The sequence below is a fragment of the Acomys russatus genome, unplaced genomic scaffold (genome assembly GCF_903995435.1).
Source record: "Acomys russatus unplaced genomic scaffold, mAcoRus1.1, whole genome shotgun sequence".
Taxonomy (NCBI): domain Eukaryota; kingdom Metazoa; phylum Chordata; class Mammalia; order Rodentia; family Muridae; genus Acomys; species Acomys russatus.
The window spans coordinates 1-20,837 of record NW_026131786.1 but is presented as its reverse complement, the minus strand read 5'-3'; the positions used below and the strand labels follow the sequence as shown (position 1 = coordinate 20,837).

The 20,837-nt window shown below is 48.9% G+C and overlaps 1 protein-coding gene across 1 annotated transcript in view; it reads right to left on the bottom strand.

Moving 5' to 3' along the window:
* The window catches only part of LOC127186477 (myosin-10-like), a gene marked incomplete at its 5' end in the record, with an annotated part of 82,555 nt that extends 62,502 nt beyond the window's left edge, over nucleotides 1-20,053 (bottom strand). Inside the window, 3 exon segments of the mRNA XM_051142828.1 lie at nucleotides 13,026-13,053; nucleotides 17,366-17,431; nucleotides 19,892-20,053. Coding sequence (XP_050998785.1) covers nucleotides 13,026-13,053; nucleotides 17,366-17,431; nucleotides 19,892-20,053 — 256 coding nt within the window.
* Nucleotides 20,054-20,837: the final 784 nt, after the last annotated feature.

Genomic DNA, 20,837 nt, shown 5'->3' with positions numbered 1-20,837 from the left:
AGACAGGGTCTCTGTAGCCTTGGCTGTCCTGGACTCGCTTTGTAGACCAGGCTGGCCTTGAACTCACAGCGATCCACCTGCCTCTGCCTCCCGGGGTACTGGGATTAAAGGCATGCGCCACCACGCCCGGCTTATATTACTGTTTTTAAAGTATCAACTCTTCATTCTTAGAATCAACCTTGTTATCATCACTGAACCACCTTAGAAAATTGCTTTTGTTCTTATATGTATCAAAAATGTACACCAAACAATGAGTTCTGGGCTGCAAAGAGAACTGCTGTTCATCTTTTCTATCATGTCAATGAGCACACACAAGTGCTGGTCTCATGTGTGTGTTTGGTTTTGTGGTTTTTGAAACGGACTCTCCTAGGGTAGCTGGCCTGGAACTTACAGTGTAGACTAGTCTTTTGAAATCACAGTGATCCTCCTGCCTCAGCCTCGCAAGTGTTGGGACTAAAGGTTTAAGCCACCATTCCTGACTAAGAAAACATGATGAAGATGACGATGGGTGTGGTGGCACACGCCTTTAATCCCAGCCTTTGGAAGGCAGAGGCAGGCCAACCTGGCCTACAAAGTGAAGTCCAAGACAGCCAGGGTTACTTGGGGTAAAAAGGTATTAAACCAAACCAAATAAATATTCATTGGTAGTACTGGTGAAAAAACACAGGGAAATAGCCAAGACACATTTTTCCTGCTCCCTGGGGTAAGAGCTTCCACAAGCAAAGAGAAACTTATTAGAATTGTCATGGAAAAGAAAACAAAACAAACATACCCCCCACGACCCCTACCCCCTGACCCCCACCAACTGCATTAGAAACGTGCTGTAGCAGCACTGAGAGAGAAAGCAGCACTCCGCTGCAGACTTCAATCTGAAGAGGCCGACAGCAGGGATGCTTGCTTGTCCCTGTACTCATCTCCCAAAGCACAGGGCCGTCCCGGGGCCGAGCCGATGCTGCACCTGGAAAAAGCCTTCCCACTGGTACTGGCCTCACACACAGGCCTCCTGATCTCATGGGCTGGTTCATGTCTGAACCCATATAGCCTAACACAATATGAAAATGAGAAATACTTTGTATTTCTGGACTGAGATTGAACTACAGAGAGCCTCTGTACACTCTGAGGGACCCCAGAGTCTCGCCTCTCTGCTCAAGAATAGTCCAGGCCTCCAGAAAATGAGCAATGGTTTACTCTTTTAATAGTCACACATTTATATAATACTGTTATATATACCTTTATACATTACATATAATGTATGTACAAGATTCCATATAAGTATATATTTGAACTCTTAACAAGATATTTAATCTCCAATTTAACTTGTGGACTTGGTTCACCCGCACAAAGGCGCAGTCTCTAAGTGCTTTAGCTCGCTGCTCTTACTCTCCCAGTGAATCCTGACCCTTCTCCTTGGAGTTATACCTAACTGCGCTATTGGAACTGCCCACACCTCAGGTTTCCAGCAGCTCCGGGCAGCTGGTTAACCACAGCATCAACCGCAGGGGGCTGGGCAAGGGACCCTACAGAGCAGCTGCAGGAACTGGAGTAGGAAGTGACCTCGGAACTTCAGTGTCCCAGCTCTGAAGAATGCAGGCCATGGCGGATCTGACCCTTCCTAGTTCCAGCGTCTGATGATGCTCGACACAGACCACCCACTGACACAGTCACACAGTCGCACTTCAAGCTTGCTGGCTGTGACCGCTAATCCTGGGTACCACCTTGATTACATACGTCTGGAATCAATTACAACCAAGCAGCTTGAGCACATTTGTGGGGTACATTCTTGACTGGATCATCTGAGGCAGGAGACCCATCCTGTATCTGGAACATTTGCAGTCAGCAGACACACCCAAATCTGGGCTACACCTCATCACGGCAGCCACATAAGGGGCCACTGAAGGCAGCGTTTGGTCTTTTGCCTGCTTGCTCTCACTCTTGCAGGCAAGTTCATCCACTGTGCTGCTGAGGCATCCCTTTGTTGGTATTAGAACCTACTTCTTCTAAACACACACACTAAAGATCAGGTGAGACACCCAGCCGACAGGAGTGAACGACTCTTGGCCTTTCCATCTGGAGACAGCCATTGTTGCACTAGCCAGACCACACTGATAAATCTTCACACACACATGCACAGTCACGCACACACGCATGCCCATGTCCACACAATAAGTTCTGTTCCTCTAGACAACCCTGACTAATACACTGACCCCCTCTGCTTCTCCTCCTAGGAGTTTCTGAGTCTTAGGTCTCAAACCTACCATGCTTTTAATAAGGTTTCTGCCCACTTTGAAAGCCTGCATTGAAGATTATTCCATCCTTCTAAATTCGCATGTTATGTGAGTGTATAAGTCTGCCTGTATTTTCTCCTAGATCTTGATAAGTCTCAGATGTATAACGAATCTTTAGTCCACTTGAAAAAATTATAGCTGAGATAATGTAATCCTCCCCCAGATGACGCAGCTCACCCCACCAGCTACCTGAGGCGTCATCCTCACCCTGCCTGCTTGTTTCTCATGCGCACTGCCTATTCAAGGGCTGCACCACAGCTGGGGCCTGTGACGCACAGTTAGCACTATCCTTTGGAAAATAAAAAGATAAAAGAAAAATATTATCCAGGGTTCATCTCTAGATAAGCTTCAAATTTCATTCCACTGTTTTTGATCCATTTCCTGCAATCCAGTGGACTACGTCACCCAAAGCATCAACAAAATGTGGCTTTTAGGAAAATGGTGATTTTTATCTCTCAGATAATTCTTCTTTTATTCAAAATAAGCAAAGAGGAGACTTATTTGTCCTCCAGAGCCCAGAAAAAAAGAAAACACCGCTTCAAAGACAGGTATCCCAAAGCCGCACTGCTGACTTCCTCGTAGTTCGTAGAGCAGAGACGATGACTCTCATCATAACATGGGAATAATAGCTCCTACACATAAAGTTGTTGAAGAAAAATAGCAGCATCTAAAACACATGGTTTAGTAACGGGTGGGTGACATTACCCATACGGCCCATTCAGATGCTGACTGATCACAAAATGAGGTAGCTTGATTCCCACACTCTGTTGCTTGGTAAATCTTTAACTATTGATGCAGTGCTTAAAGCTGTGAACTATAGAATCAATGTGACCTGCCTAGATTTAAATCTTTCCTTTGTCATGAGATACTGAGTGTTCCTTACATTGCTCTGCAGTGCACGCTCCCTACCGTGATGCTCTACAGTGCACGCTCCCTACCATAATGCTCTACAGTGCACGCTCCCTACCGTGATGCTCTACAGTGCACGCTCCCTACCATAATGCTCTACAGTGCATGCTCCCTACCGTGATGCTCTACAGTGCACGCTCCCTACCGTAATGCTCTACAGTGCATGCTCCCTACCGTGATGCTCTACAGTGCACGCTCCCTACCATAATGCTCTACAGTGCATGCTCCCTACCGTGATGCTCTACAGTGCACGCTCCCTACCGTGATGCTCTACAGTCACGCTCCCTACCGTGATGCTTACAGTGCACGCTCCCTACCATAATGCTCTACAGTGCACGCTCCCTACCGTGATGCTCTGCAGTGCACGCTCCCTACCGTAATGCTCTACAGTGCACGCTCCCTACCGTAATGCTCTACAGTGCACGCTCCCTACCGTGATGCTCTACAGTGCACGCTCCCTACCGTAATGCTCTACAGTGCACGCTCCATACCGTGATGCTCTGCAGTGCACGCTCCCTACCGTGATGCTCTGCAGTGCACGCTCCCTACGTTGATGCTCTGCAGTGCACGCTCCCTACGTGATGCTCTGCAGTGCACGCTCCCTACCGTAACGCTCTACAGTGCACGCTCCCTACCGTGATGCTCTGCAGTGCACGCTCCCTACCGTAATGCTCTACAGTGCACGCTCCCTACCGTAATGCTCTGCAGTGCACGCTCCCTACCGTGATGCTCTGCAGTGCACGCTCCCTACCGTGATGCTCTGCAGTGCACGCTCCCTACCGTGATGCTCTGCAGTGCACGCCTCCTACCGTAATGCTTACAGTGCACGCTCCCTACCGTGATGCTCTACAGTGCATGCTCCCTACCGTAACGCTCTGCAGTGCACGCTCCCTACCGTAATGCTCTACAGTGCACGCTCCCTACCGTGATGCTCTGCAGTGCACGCTCCCTACCGTGATGCTCTGCAGTGCACGCTCCCTACCGTGTGATGCTCTACAGTGCACGCTCCCTACCGTGATGCTCTGCAGTGCACGCTCCCTACCGTAATGCTCTGCAGTGCACGCTCCCTACCGTGATGCTACAGTGCACGCTCCCTACCGTGATGCTCTACTGTGCAACGCTCCCTACCGTGATGCTCTACAGTGCACGCTCCCTACCGTGATGCTCTACAGTGCACGCTCCCTACCGTGATGCTCTACAGTGCACGCTCCCTACGTGATGCTCTACAGTGCACGCTCCCTACGTGATGCTCTACAGTGCACGCTCCCTACCGTGATGCTCTGCAGTGCACGCTCCCTACCGTGATGCTCTGCAGTGCACGCTCCCTACCGTAACGCTCTGCAGTGCACGCTCCCTACCGTAATGCTCTACAGTGCACGCTCCCTACCGTAATGCTCTACAGTGCACGCTCCCTACCATAATGCTCTACAGTGCACGCTCCCTACCGTGATGCTCTACAGTGCACGCTCCCTACCGTGATGCTCTGCAGTGCACGCTCCCTACCGTGATGCTCTACAGTGCACGCTCCCTACCGTGACGCTCTACAGTGCACGCTCCCTACCGTGATGCTCTACAGTGCACGCTCCCTACCCGTGATCGCTCTGCAGTGCCGCTCCCTCTACCGTGATGCTCTGCAGTGCACGCTCCCTACCGTGACGCTCGCAGTGCACGCTCCCTACCGTGACGCTCTACAGTGCACGCTCCCTACCGTGATGCTCTACAGTGCACGCTCCTACCGTGATGCTCTGCAGTGCACGCTCCCTACCGTGATGCTCTACAGTGCACGCTCCCTACCGTGATGCTCTGCAGTGCACGCTCCCTACCGTGACGCTCTGCAGTGCACGCTCCCTACCGTGACGCTCTACAGTGCACGCTCCCTACCGTGACGCTCTGCAGTGCACGCTCCCTACCGTAACGCTCTGCAGTGCACGCTCCCTACCGTACGCTCTGCAGTGCACGCTCCCTACCGTGACGCTCTGCAGTGCACGCTCCATACGTAATGCTCTGCAGTGCACGCTCCCTACCGTGATGCTCTGCAGTGCACGCTCCCTACCGTGACGCTCTACAGTGCACGCTCCCCTACCGTGAATGCTTACAGTGCACGCTCCCTACCGTGACGCTCTACAGGCACGCTCCCTACCGTGACGCTCTACAGTGCACGCTCCCTACCGTGATGCTCTACAGTGCACGCTCCCTACCGTGATGCTCTGCAGTGCACGCTCCCTACCGTAACGCTCTGCAGTGCACGCTCCCTACCATAATGCTCTACAGTGCACGCTCCCTACCGTATGCTCTACAGTGCACGCTCCCTACCGTGATGCTCTACAGTGCACGCTCCCTACCTGATGCTCTAGTGCACGCTCCCTACCGTGATGCTGCAGTGCACGCTCCCTACCGTAATGCTCTGCAGTGCACGCTCCCTACCGTAACGCTCTGCAGTGCACGCTCCCTACCGTGACGCTCTGCAGTGCACGCTCCCTACCGTGACGCTCTGCAGTGCACGCTCCATACCATAATGCTCTACAGTGCACGCTCCCTACCGTGACGCTCTACAGTGCACGCTCCCTACCGTGACGCTCTGCAGTGCACGCTCCATACCGTAGCTGCAGTGCACGCTCCCTACCGTAATGCTCTACAGTGCACGCTCCCTACCGGATGCTCTACAGTGCACGCTCCCTACCGTAATGCTCTACAGTGCACGCTCCCTACCGTGACGCTCTACAGTGCACGCTCCATATCGTAACACTCTGCAGTGCACGCTCCCTACCGTGATGCTCTACAGTGCACGCTCCCTACCGTGATGCTCTGCAGTGCACGCTCCCTACCGTAATGCTCTACAGTGCACGCTCCCTACCGTATGCTCTACAGTGCACGCTCCCTACCGTATGCTCTGCAGTGCACGCTCCCTACCGTGACGCTCTGCAGTGCACGCTCCATATCGTAACACTCTGCAGTGCACGCTCCCTACCGTAATGCTCTACAGTGCACGCTCCCTACCGTAATGCTCTCAGTGCAACGCTCCCTACCGTGATGCTCTACAGTGCACGCTCCCCTACCGTGATGCTACAGTGCACGCTCCCTACCGTACGCTCTGCAGTGCACGCTCCATATCGTAACACTGCGTGCACGCTCCCTACCGTAATGCGCTGCAGTGCACGCTCCCTACCGTGATGCTCTACAGTGCACGCTCCCTACCGTGATGCTCTACAGTGCACGCTCCCTACCGTAATGCTCTACAGTGCACGCTCCATACCGTGATGCTCTGCAGTGCACGCTCCCTACCGTGATGCTCTGCAGTGCACGCTCCCTACCGTAACGCTCTGCAGTGCACGCTTCCTACCGTGACGCTCTGCAGTGCACGCTCCCTACCGTGATGCTCTGCAGTGCACGCTCCCTACCGTAATGCTCTACAGTGCACGCTCCCTACCGTGATGCTCTGCAGTGCACGCTCCCTACCGTAATGCTCTACAGTGCACGCTCCCTACCGTAATGCTCTGCAGTGCACGCTCCCTACCGTGATGCTCTACAGTGCACGCTCCCTACCGTGATGCTCTACAGTGCATTAGATCCCCAAACAATGGAGCCAAACAAGCAGGGGCTGAAACCTGAGGCTGAATAAGCCTTTCCCTTTTATGAATGAACTTATCTCTGTTGTTAAGATAAAGACCAGGAACACATTATCCACCTGTATTGCTTTAGGTAAGTACCTGCTCATCTGAGACTTAGTATATATAGAGAAAAAGTTATTTCATACCACTGAAATAAGATGTAAGCATCTAGAATTGTGCCTGGTAGTGGTGTGAAAAGTGTTGATAATTATGGTGACAATCAGTAAAAGGAAGTAACAAACAACAAAAAGGATTTCTTATGTTAATGAGACTTTAGAGAGAAATTAGAATACAATTCTTTGGAAAATGGGAAATGACACATCTCAACAGACAGAACCTGAAAAATAAAAACCACACTAAATACAGTAGTGGGAAAGCTGGAGCAGTGGCTCATGGGTAAGACATTGGCTACTCTTTGCGAGGACAGGGGTTTCAATTCCCAGCACGTACACGGTGGCTCACAAGTGTCTATAACTTCAGTTGCTGGATCTGAGGCACCTTCAGGTACCACGGGCACGCGCATGCAAGAGGCCCGGACTGACCATACACATCAAATATGAAATTAAAATGTAAAAACTGTTGGGAAAAAGTAAAGGGAAAGAACCAAACAAAAAGCCCATCAGGGATGGAGAGATGGCTCAGAGGTTAAGAACACTGGCTGCTCTTCCAAAGGTCCAAGTTCAATTCCGAGCAACCACATGGTGGCGCACAACCATCTATACCCTCTAATGGCCTCTTCTGGTGTGCAAGCGTACATGCAGGTAGAGCACTCATATACAAAAATAAATAAATAAATAAATAAATAAATAAATAAAATAAGATAAATAATAAAGTAAATAAATTAATTTAATAAAAAAAAAGCTCATCAGGCTTCTTGTGCAGAGAATGAAAAGAACTTGCGGGGGGTGGGGAGGGAAGGATGGGGAACATGGGGGTGCGCGGGCGGTCAACAGACCAAAGCAGGAGCAGCAAAGAGGCTCTGCCTTCATTTCCACCAAGAAACTGATGTGCAGTGAGTGCAGCCTCAGCCTTGAAGTGGTGTCACCCGTCACTGTTGGTTCCCAGCAGCCCAGATAGGGAAGGGAGGGGGACTGGCTCCGCGAGCCCATTCCCTCGGACAGTGTGAGTCGGAGCACAAGTTAATCTGAAGCCAAAACAAGAAGGCTGCTGAAGTGCACTGGACAGTATCGACCAAGAGTTTTTAGCCTGCACAGTCCGCACCGAGGTCTAGAGCCTTTGTTAGCCCCTCAAAGGATGTGAAAATCGGAAGCAAATCCCTCACAAGCGTGCCGAGAAGCAGATCACTAACACAAGGGCTGCGCCAGGATCCTTCCTTGAACGCTCTGGTCCCCGGTTCCGCCAGTGAGAAACCCTTTCCTTGTCTTTCTTCTGCGCGTGTGTTGCCTGAAGTCCTTGTTTTGAATAACCTCAACTGAAAATTGCCACCTGCCTCCTACAATGCCCAGCAGCTGGACTTGGCTCTTTCTGAAGAGCACAGGTCCTCACTCCGCTCCAAGGTAACTAAAAGAAATTATTCCGCTATCTATCCTATGCTACTTATTCTAATATCTAAAGTTTTTTCTTTTTTAACTAAACTTATATTAATACTGTGGCTATCTAGTCTTCAACCCTAGAGACCCCAGAAGGAAAAACTATCTAATATGAAGGAAGTGCAGGCAAGCAACTTCCAAAAGTATGACAGGACAGAGAGCTGACTGTCTGGACAGTCACAAGTTCCTCTCCATTGTCGGGGCATCCACCTCTGCAGCAGCCGGCCCAAGGCATCTGACAGACTGCTTCTGGACTGTCACAAGTTTCTCTCCATCATAGGTGCATCCCGCCTTCAGCCAGCAGCCCAAAGTCTCACAGACTGCTCTGAAGCAGGAATCCTGAAGGACTGGCCCACCTAATCTCTGCAAGGCTGGGCAGCCAATTTCTCAGTGTCAGGCTTGATCATAGTGGATGGTCATTCTGTCATCAGCAGTAGAGATAAGCAAAGTTTCTCAGTAGCTATCTGCCACTATGTTTCTTGATGCCCACATTAGACTGGAGGTGCTGCCAGGAACAGATGTGTCTCTCTGTCATAAAAGCCCTTTATTATTAAATGCCATTTTGTGGATCTCTGAAGTATTTGAAGACATCTATCTATCTCTTCTATCCGTCACCTATCTATTCCTTTGAAAACATACAAAAAAACTAAATAAAGCTTATTCTATAATTAAGTAATTTAGTACTAGTAAGATTATAAGTTACCAACTACTGATTTCTATCTCTGACCATCGTGAACAAATTAACAGTTATTTTCACCTTTTCAAGTAAGTTGTACATGTATAATACATTAAATAAATGTCAAACAAAATGATCTTAAGTTTCTACAACATAAAATATACAATTTAAGTTTCCATTAACATACCATATACAATATATAAAGTGAAAATTGAAAAAGGGGGGGAAACTTAAATTTCCATCAATCTACAATACCAATGTGAAATATTTGAATACCAATATACACTATTTGAGGTTAGTACATTCAATAATCTACTCTTTATTCTATAAATCTATATATGTCTGTGCACCACATGTGTGCCCTAGGAATCCATCCACAAGAGGACTCCAAATCAGGTGTCATGTGGGTGCTGGGAACTGAACCCAGGTCACTAGCTTTTCATTCCACTGACCGCAGGCATCCTGTTAGGCTGGGACCAGGACAAGACCAGCAAGGTGCTGGCCGATCGCCCCATCTGCACTGGAAAGCCCTCACCCCTAGGGCCAGCGCCCCACTCCCAACGCCAGCGCCTCACCCCCAACGATCACCAGGCAGTCAAACCAGTACCTTATATGGAAAAAGCTGGCTCTGGTCAGACATGTCACCATTCCCCTTGCCCAGGGCTGAATCACTTCACCAGAAAGCTGCACCAATACACCCGAGCTTGTTGCAGACAATTCGGTCTGATCTGGTCACTTCAAGCCTCCCTGCCACCCTCAGCCCCACTCCCAAACCTCTCAATTCCCTCCTAAGGGGTCTGTTGTTTTCACATATCCTCAAAGGTTTTCATTAAAGTCACCCAGTTGGCCCTGGTGGCACAGACTTGGGAGGCTGAGGCAGGAAGACTGCAGGTTCAAGGCCAGCCTGAACTGTACACAGTAAGTCTAAGTCTTGCCTCAAAATAAAAAGAGCGCTGGAGTATGTCTCAGAGGGACAGTGCTTGCCTATCACCACGAGGCCCTCGGTCAGCTCCCGGGAACAGCAAAGAAAGCAGTCACCCCAGTTCCAAACAACACAATGAGAGAACTGAGCTTGCCCCTTCTGTTGGCCGGACTTGGTCTTGTGCCAGCACTCGGGTAGTTGGCCACAGCGACGGCTCACTGTTTCATATTTCACTTTGTAGTGGTTGTCAGGTGGCAGATGGACTCAGCCACGGTTGTCGGGCTTGGGAGAGGGACATGGAAGGAAATATAGCTGTCCTTTTAAAACCCAGCATGCGAGCACACTCAGAGAAGCCATGGCCTGATCAACAGTTGGCCAGCACCCACAGCTGGCTACAGAGGTGGGGTGACCCCTTGAGATGGCCAAGGCTGGCCTATATACTAAGCCAACCACGCGAGTCCAACACAGTTGCTAGGAAGCCTGCAGGACCATGCAACCATGCTGGGCTTTTTTAATTGTTACTTTTATTTTATTTATTATTTGCATATGTTAAGTGTGTGAGTGGGAGTGCCATGGGGCACAGTTTATGTAGTAGGTTCTCTTCATCTTTCTACCTTCATGTGAGTTCCAGGGATCCAACTAAGGTCTGACAATATGAGGCAACAAGCAACTGCTGCGTCACCTCACAGGACTGGCCGTGCTGTGAGGCCGCAGGCTTCATGGGAGAGCTCTTTCTGTAACACCGCGAAGCTAACTGATGCGAAGAAGAAAATTCATTCGACAAAGCAGATTCTCTTTTCTTCTCTCACACCTCTCTCCCCCCACCACATACAACACGAAGCTTTCTATTCCAAAAGAAAAAGAAGGCAGCCCAGGTCGGGTTCGAGCTCCCGTTCTCCAGCCTGTGGACAACCCCACAGGAGAGCCGAGGTGCCTGCCAGGCCTACCAAATCCTCCTTCCTCCTGCTTCCATCCTGCCACTCTTAAAACCAGTCTCCCTCACTTCTCATCTTGGCCACATTAAAAGCACCAATGAGATTAAAAAAAAAAAAAATCCCTCAGCTGGAGAGATGGCTCAGAGGTTAAGAGCACTAAGTGCTCTTCCAGAGGTCCTGAGTTCAATTCCCAGCAACCACGTGGTGGCCCACAGCCATCTATTCTGGGATCTGGTGCCCTCTGCTGGCCTGCAGGTGCACATGCAGGCAGAGCACTGTATACATAATATACGTATATAATACATATATGTGTGTGTATATATAATAAATAAATCTTTAAAAAGCTTCTACTACTCTCTGTTAGTCAGCTATTGCTCTGCTCACAATCTTGATCTGAAAAAACAGTAGGTTTTGTTTTTCTGTTTTTCTCTAATTATTTCTCAGCTCCAGTGTCTCCACCCCACTACTTAAGTCCTTTTAACATCCTCCTCCTCCTCGTCTTCCTCCTTTTGTTTTGCTTTGTTTTTCTGAGACAGGGTTTCTCTGTGTAGCCCGGGCTGTCCTGGACTCACTTTGTAGACTAGGCTGGCCTCTGAACTCACAGAGATCCATCTGCCTCTGCCTCTCTGAGTGCTGGATTACAGGTGTGCGCCACCACGCCTGGTTTTTAACATCCATCTTCTATGGTTTCTGTCCACTTCACTCGGTATCAAGAGGCAGCAGACATCCTGGACATTCCCTGTCTCTGGAAAGGCCCCATCCCGTGGATCATTCTGGACTTTGCTGCTCTTCTTCCTCTGGTTTATCTCCTGAGACATCCACACACAGCACACGGCTTCCACAGCATCCTGAGGCATCCACACACAGCACACGGCCTCCACAGCACCCTGAGGAATGCACACACAGCACACGGCCTCCACAGCACCCTGAGGCATCCACACACAGCACACGGCCTGCACAGCACCCTGAGGCATCCACACACAGCACACGGCCTCCACAGCACCCTGAGGCATCCACACACAGCACACGGCCTCCACAGCACCTGAGGCATCCACACACAGCACACGGCCTCCACAGCACCCTGAGCATCCACACACACACAGCCTCCACAGCACCCTGAGGCATCCACACACAGCACACGGCCTCCACAGCACCCTGAGGCATCCACACACAGCACACGGCCTCCACAGCACCCTGAGGCATCCACACACAGCACACGGCCTCCACAGCACCCTGAGGCATCCACACACAGCACACGGCCTCCACAGCACCCTGAGGCATCCACACACAGCACACGGCTTCCACAGCACCCTGAGGCATCCACACACAGCACATGGCTTCCACAGCACCCTGAGGCATCCACACATAGCACATGGCTTCCACAGCACCCATGCTGCGGTTTCTCGGTTCTCTGCTTGCAGCACAGGCCTGCCTTGACGGCTTTCTACAAGCTAATGGATGAGCACAGCTGTCCTACTGGCACGTGGCCTAAACCAAGCTTGGTATCTGCCATTCTAGTCTGTTTTCTTCTCACCATGTAGGAAGACAGGCTAATTCTACCAATAAATCTATTGGTAGATTTTCTTGGGCATAAAAAATACCCCATAATATTTTATATTTTCTTGGGCACATAAACCAACAACTCCCAAATCTTGGCTTCTAAACTGAACATCCCTTAAACTCAACTGCTTCTTTATAGGTTCACAACCATGGCTTGCACCACCACAGGCTCTTAGCTCCTCTCCTCAGCCCAGGGCCCACATGCAGGCAAAGCCATCTTCCCACTGTCCTGCCCTGGGTACTGTTCTGTCCAGTGCCACACAGTACATAGGCACGTGAGATAATAGATAAATACTTACTGAGTAAAACTAATATATTGCTGAACTCTCCGACCATCCTATACTTAGACATATAAACTAACAAGGTAAGTTTTACAAATTCAACATACCAATGTGAGACATCTTGTCTGAGAGCCAAGCAGCAACTCACACCAGGTGTGAGCACCTTGCACACTCTTAGCCATAAAGTAAACACAATGCTTAAACCCACCCTTGTTCAACACCCTCCCTGCAAACACAAAAGCAATTCTCTACTTCCCAGAAGAATCAGAAACAATTCTGAATATTTAACGTTTACTTACGTGCAAAGAATGGACTGGTCCTCACGATCTGTAAAACAGAATAAAAACAAAGGAGTGACTGTTTGCCTGATTTAATGTTCTATATAATAAGAGCAATAACACATAATAGAACAGTAGCAATTCTCTTCTCAAGTGGAGGTCGAATCTGCTGGAACTCCATCACAGTCCTAAATCGAGTCAAGTCAACTCAGCTCCCGCTGCTGGATCTCACCCTCGGGGGTTAACAAGGACCCAGACAGGAAACACTGCCTTCTAGATGATGTCATGAACACCCACACCTAGCAAGGCCACTATGTGAGGCCTGACCATGGTCTCAAGTCAAGTTACACATGGTTTTGATGTTCTGAGACATGGTCTCCTGTAGCCCTGGCTGGCTTTGAACTTGCTATGTGATGGAGGATGGCCTTAGATTTCTGACCCTCCTGCCTCTACCTTCTTGGTGACGGGATTACAGGTACGTGCCATCGTACCCAGCTGTACCTGCTACAGCTTGAATCTGGAAAGTTCCTGCACCAGGATTTGGCTGCCAGCTGATGGGGAAGAGACTGGATCCTCTGAGTTCTAACCTCGTCAATGGATTAAGCCCTCTATAGACTCAGAACTGACAGTGTTCCTAGGAAGTGAGACCCAGGTGGAGTAACTGAAGTGGTCCCTGGAGAGCAGCGCCCAGTCCCTGGAGAGCAGCGCCCGGTCCCTGGGCGCCCCCTCTGTAGCGCTGCTTTGCTCTATACCCTCCCTGCCATGATGCTGGCCTCACCTCTGGCCCTCAGCAGCAGAGGCAGCCAACCAAAGGCAGAGGCACCGAAATGTGAGCTAAAATCAATAATTTCTCCCTTAAGCCATTTTTCTTGGATATTTGTTTTATTTATTTGTTTGTTTGTTTTTTCCGAGGCAGCATTTCTCTGTGTAGCCCTGACTGTCCTGGACTCGCTTTGTAGATCAGGCTGGCCTCGAACTCACAGCGATCCACCTGCCCTGAGTGCTGGGATCACAAGCCTGTGTCATGGTGTCTGTTTTCTTGGATATTTGTAATGGAGACAAAAAGCTGACTAACAGATTCCAAATAGGAATGCACAATAACATTCTAATATGGTGTTATGATTATTCAATTTTTAATATTTCAAAGTGAATTAAGCATCCAGGCTTTTCAAACAAACAAAAAAAAAAGCAGTAAATCCACATCTACAAAATTATTAGTGTATGATTTCTAATTTCTAATTACTTGCAAGCATTGATCTTCCTATTGCACAGATGAGCTCGGGTGTTGGGGATTGAACCCAGGGCTCCATGTACGTCAGGCAAGCACTCAGCCACGGAACTACATCCCAGCTGTTGTGTTATTAAGAGAACTGAACAAGGTTGCTGCTGCTCTTAGAGGCCCTGTGTGTGGGGCACGGGTCCTGGGACAGTAGCTATTTTATTACCCCCTATCTCTGCTCACTGCTCCTCTGGTAGATGCCACCAGGTACCCAGGAGACTAAACGAATCTTTTCATAAAGTCTATATTTAAACTAAGTTACAAAAGAACCTGTTCCTGCACTCTAGTTTTTTGGTTTTGTTTTTTAAAGACAGAGTCTCTCAATGTAGCCCTAACTTCCAGGATGGCCTTAGATGCACAGAGATCCATCTGCCTCTGCCTCCATGCTCTGGGATTAAAACTGTGTGCCACTTGCCCACTTGGCTCAAGTGTTTTTGTTTGTTTGTTTGTTTCTGAGATAGGGTTTCTCTGTGTAGTCCTGGCTGTCCTGAACTTACTCTATAGACCAGGCTGGCCTCAGACTCAGAGATCCACCTGCCTCTGCCTCCCAAGTGCTGGGATTAAAGGCGTGAGCTACTACACCCACTGCAAATCTATTTTTTAAATAAGTTTTAAAAATATTCTTACAAATTGTTCTTATATATGAGATACAATGTGATATCTCAATGTATCATGATATGATGAAGTGACTTACTAGTCATCAACTCAGACAGCTAATACTCTATATTGAAAACATTCAAAATCTTATCTATTAGCTATTCTGTAATCTACAATTAACTGTCAACGATGGTCGCCCTACTGTGTTACAAACCGTTAAGGATGGTCGCCCTACTGTGCTACAGACCTTTAAGGATGGTCGCCCTACTGTGCTACAGACCTTTAAGGATGGTCGCCCTACTGTGCTACATAAGATGACTCCTCCGATCCTACATTCCTGTACTCAGGACAAGTATAAAAAATGGAGAAATGTATGAAAAGGGAATTAAAAACCACTTGTAAGACAAACAGAAGAGAGGCACGGCTTACCCAGTTTCATCTACTGTTTTGAGACAGGGTCTCCATGTGGCCCTGGCTGTCCTGGAACTCTCTATAAAGACCAGGTTAGCCTCAAATGCATAGAAAGCTGCCTGCTTCTGCTTCCATGCAGGGATTAAAGGTGTGAGCCGGCTCGCCGGGCTCAGAGCCCCTGGCCTCTCCTGGCCTGAGTGATTTCTATACAACACCATGATACCGAGTATCGAAAAGTTTTTCTTGAAAATAGGTAATTTTTTCCACATTAAAAAAACTAAAACACTGGGCTAAGGTGTAGCTCAGTGGAACTGTGTTTGCCTAGCATGTTTGAGGGACTTAAGCTCAAGAATTCAACAGATGCAGGTGAATCTCTGTGAGTTCGAGGCCAGCCTGGTGTACAAGACGAGTGCAGGACAGCCAAGGCTACACAGAGAGACCTTGTCTCAAAAAACAAAAACAAAGGCAAAACAACAACAAAAAAATTCAACAGCCAGTATAAAAAAGAAAAGGAAAAAAAGAGAGAGAGAGAGAGAGAAGTGTAAGGAAAGAAAAAGAAACCAAAACAACACACACACACACACACACACACACACCAGGCAAATTAAATAGCCTCCTAGTGCATCATAAAAGCCCTCCCTGGATCTGTACCACTGTCTGGAACTAAGACCTCCGCCCCAGTGCACCTCCAGGCTCCTTCCTTCCCCTCGAGGGCACTGACCCTCCAGCAGCAGTGACAGTCAACCCTCGTCTACCAGACTCTTCTATTCTCTGTCTCTCTGACCGCTGTTGATTTTGAGCTGGTTTCTCATTATTACAAAGGGGGAGTGGCCTGAGAACCTTCAGGATCCCTCCAACTCTATGACACTGCCCCCTCATCTGTGTGGCTTCACGGACCCCTCCATTCCTGAAGCACACGAGCAGCGCTACGACAGCGCAGTGACCTCCAACTCATCAAACCCACTAATGTAACTAGATAGTGAGATTTATGGTGAAAAGAAATCTAGTTCAAAAATGCAACTAGCCACTGGGTATGGAGGCGCCACCTTTAGCCCCAGCATTCAGGGAGGCAGAGGCAGGCGGACTGCTGTGAGTTTGAGGCCAGTGTGGTGTACAAAGTGAATCTAGGACAGCCAAGGCTACATAGAAAAACCTTGTCTCAAAATAAATAAATAAATAAATAAATAAATAAATAAATAAATCAATCCAACTAGCCTTCTAAACAGGCTGCATGTGGTGCTAGCACAGCAGCTCAGTGGTTTCCAAAGCCCCTTCCAAAAACCACAGGAGGAGGGACTTAGTTTAGTTGACATAAACCACACAGTCAGCAGTGGGAATGCTCAAATCAACAATCTCAGCTCCCACCGTAAAAGCCTAGGAAAGAGCGAGTGAAGCCCCAAGAGAGGAAGCAACAAAGAACAGAAAAGTAACATAGTAGAAAACAGGGTTGGGGGAGGGGCTTACTTACAACAAACCAACAAACCAACACCCCAAAGCCCTATTATAAGTACCAAAGAAATTGACTACATAATTAAAAGCCATCCTAGGAAAAAGTGAAGCTTATCCAAGGAATACCTAAGGTTGACATAATTCTAACTTTCTGCTGTCTCCAGGAAGAGGGAGAAACAGTTCCCAGCCTACTCTAAGAGGCAGGCTTACTTTAGCCTGAAAGAAAAATGTAACAGAAAGCATGTAGCTCATAAATAAACACAAAAGTTCTTAACGAAGTGACAGCAAATAGCATCCAGCAACATATAAAACAAGTCATAGGATGGGCAAGTGCTGCTTATCCTTAACTGAATTCACTGGGCTAAGAGACTAAGACAAACTACTTCATCACTGAATAGATGGAGAAAAAGCATTTGGGGTGGGGACCACCCATTCATGATTTTAAAGGAGGAAAAAGCCGTGTGTGGTGGCACACGCCCGATTCCAGCACTTGGGGGCAGAGGCAGACAGATTGCTGTGAGTTCCAGACCAGCCTGGTCTACAAAGCGAGTCCAGGACAGAGAGACCTTGTCTCGAAACACCAAAAAGAGAGGAGTGAGAACTGCTTAGCCTGCATCTGCCTAACCCTCGCCAGCCCCACCATCTTGTACATCTAAGATGGCGAAGAAGGCAAGGTGTCCACTCTCATTACCTGCACATGGGAAAGCAAAAAGGAATACAAGGGCAGCGGTGGTGCCTGGTCTACAGAGAGAGTTTCAGGACAGCAAGGGCTACACAGAGAAACAGACACTCCACCTCCCCCAACTCTGCCCTCCCCGCAAAGATGCACTAGAGGGTCTGGAGAGGTGGCTCACAGGTTAAGAGCACTGGTTGCTCTTCCAAAGGTCCTGAGTTCAATTCCCAGCAACCACATGGTGCTCACAACCATCTATAGTGTGATCTGATGCCCTCTTCTGGCCTGCAGGGGTACATGCAAGTAGAACACTGTATACATAAAGTAAATAAAGACTTCCTGAAAAATTAAAAAAATAAAATAAAATAAAAGATGCATTGGAGCAACATAGAAGCACAAGAAACCACAGCAGACGGGCTGGGGTACAGGACCTTTGAGACACTCACAAGCACAATTAGAAACTACAGCAGACCTCGGAGAGACTACAACTTAACTGGCAAACCCAAAGCTGACAAAGGTTTGGAAAAATTGGAACTCACCTACTGCTAAAAAGAATGCAGACTGTTTTGGTAACATCTTATAAACTCAACAACTGACCCAGGTGAAATGGAGGCTCCACACACATGCAGTTCCCTTAGTTGCCCAAACCCAGATGTTGTCTAAATGGCTTCCATGGAGTGAGTGGATAAGCCAGGAGGCATGCTCACAGCGGAACACTTGCCAGCGCTACAGAGGAGAGATGCACTGCTGAACCATCTCAACCGCAGCCAGCAAAGGAAGGCGGCACTCAAAAGGCCGAACTGCAGACGATTGTGATATCCTAGACTTTTATAAAAGACAGTGTGTATTCGGAGCACTGATTTGTCTTTGGCTATAGTGAGGGATTGAGCCAGAAATGCTTGTACCTTTCACATTTCTCTTCTGCGACATCAACTTCAGTCCCCAAACCCTTAATTCGTTCTCCCGCTCCTTAGCTTGCTCTGTAATATTCACCACTATTTCCCTCCCCAGTGAAATCAGGTGCCCGACAGTATTACTAGAATGGTGCCCCTACGTCTCATGCTTAGTAAGCTGAGGCTATTTCCCACCGTCCACTCCCACATCTCAGAGGCCAAAGACAGCCATACCACTTACGAAAGATTCCTTTTCCCAACACAAAATGCCCCCTAGTCCACATCTGTTGTTTATGTGTTTTATGGCGGCTACCAGTGCTTTGTCCGAATGTGTGCCTGAGCACCAGAAGAGGGCCTCAGAGCCATCACAGACATTGTGAGCCACCACTGGATGCTGGGAATTGAACTCAGGGCCTCCGGAAGGGCAGGTTAAGGTGCCTGCTCATCCTCAGGTGCTGACTGTCTGGCTATCTTGAGGCGTCTTTCTTGTAAATGACATTTATTTGCTGTTAGGCTGCCTCTTACTATAGATAAGGTGTTAAAAATACAATTACTGTTAGGGCCAAGGTGCTTGGCGTCACAGGTTTTCTGACTTCCTAAACATCTTGCCTTTAACTCTCCAATGTAGAAAGCGTGACTCAGTTTCTTGGTTGATTTTAGAAGTTTCAAGGGCCATTTCTGAAGGATAGCAGTCTTTTCTTAGGGTGCTCACACCTCCGGCAGGAGAAGGGGTACAGGTGCCTGGGATGCTGGGGAGCGCTCAGCAGAACTCATCTGCCACAGAAGAGCTAGAAAAGCAGCCTCCACGGCACCATGACTGGCTCCCAGGACTGTCAGGAGGCGACTGAGGCCAACTTCCAGTCAAAGCAACTGTGATGTCTATCACTTAAAACCCAAGTCCTCCAGACTACAGAGATTGCTCTGCACCGAGTGGTGGTCTAATTCACTCACAGAACAGGAACCAGCTGGGCCTTAAATGTAATAGACGCTGTCTCTACAACTGCTCAGGCCTTGTACTATCTGCTGCAGCGACAGTGGGGGGAGCAGAAGTGGCATCTGTCCCTCCAGGTGATCACGGCGACATCACTTCTCCACACCTTCTTCCCTCCTTTCTTCTTACTCTCAAACAAAGCCTGGTCTTAGGGTCCTTGAGAAGATGGAGCTTCAAGTTTCTGCCGTGGACTGTGGCATCCCATCTGCCTAACCACGGACAATGCTTCAAAACTCTGACAGTGACAAGGAGAACACGTGATAAGTAAATCATATTTTTTAGGCCAAGAGAAATGATTAGCACAGTTAATGCTGTTGGGAAGGAGTCAAAAGCAAGGCAGCAGATAGTGACTCAAGGCAAGCCACACTGTGAGATTCCTGGAGAGAGACGAAGGGACGGCGGGCTGCATTGGACAGCCGCAGACATGGCAGTAGATGGTTTGTAAATCCGGTTGGGGAATCTGAGACAGTTCTCTGGTGACTTCTAATTTCTCAGAAATAAAAATAAGCTGCTCTATGGGAGGCGGAGGAACACATACGGAGGCAGAGCTCTGAAGCACACAGGGCCATGGACAGGGAGTGTCTGTCACCTCACTCTGCAGATACAGCCGGCCAGCTGCACTCAGGGTAGAGTCATTTCTGTCATGATTTATCGCAGGGCCAATCTGCCCACTTGCATACAGTAACTCCAGGAGGACCAGCACCATGAGGAGGATGCCGAGAGGCACCGCAGCCTCGCTCTGCTGTCCTGAGAACTCTGACAAACAGGATAATGAAGAATGACAGGGCTGAGGCCGAGGCTTCGAGAGACTGCTGCACTCGCCGAGGGACAACAGCGTCCACAGGAAGCAAGACTATATATACATTTCTGGAGTGAACCACCCATCTGGAAGGACATTGCAATAGAATCTGTGAAATATTGAAAAACCAGGCGATTCAACAGATGGAAAAGTCTGCAATGTCACCATAGAAATTGGTAGCACAAAAAAAAAAAAAAAAAAAAAAAAGAAAGAAAGAAAGAAAGAAAGAAATTGGTAGCACAAATGGGGGGGGGGTGGGGAGGGCTGTCATGAAAAACAATGTAGCTCTCAACACAGGATCACAGCATAGCCGGAAGGAAAGAGAGCCCTGCCTCTTTGATGGTCAGTGGCATCAAAGAATGAGGGGAAACAAGAAGAGAGCCTGGAGGGGAGGGGACGGATGCAGGGGGGCCCGGAAGGAGAGGGAGGGAGGGAGGAAAGGAGGGGAGAGGGAGGGAGGGAAGAAGAGTGAGGGAGGGAAGGAGAGGGAGGAAGGGAAGGAGAGAAAGAGGGAGGGGGGAGGGAAGAAGAGTGAGGGAAGGAGAGGGAGGGAGGGAAAGAGAGGGAGGGAAGGAGAGGGAGGGAGGGAAGGAGAAAGAGGGAAGGAGAGGGAGGGAAGTAAGGAGGGAGGGAAGGAGAGAGAGGGAGGGAGAGGGACGGAAGGAGAGGGAGGGAGGGAAGGAGGAGGAGGGAGGGAAGGAGGGTTGATGCAGATTCATACAGCTAAGATACACAGCAGTG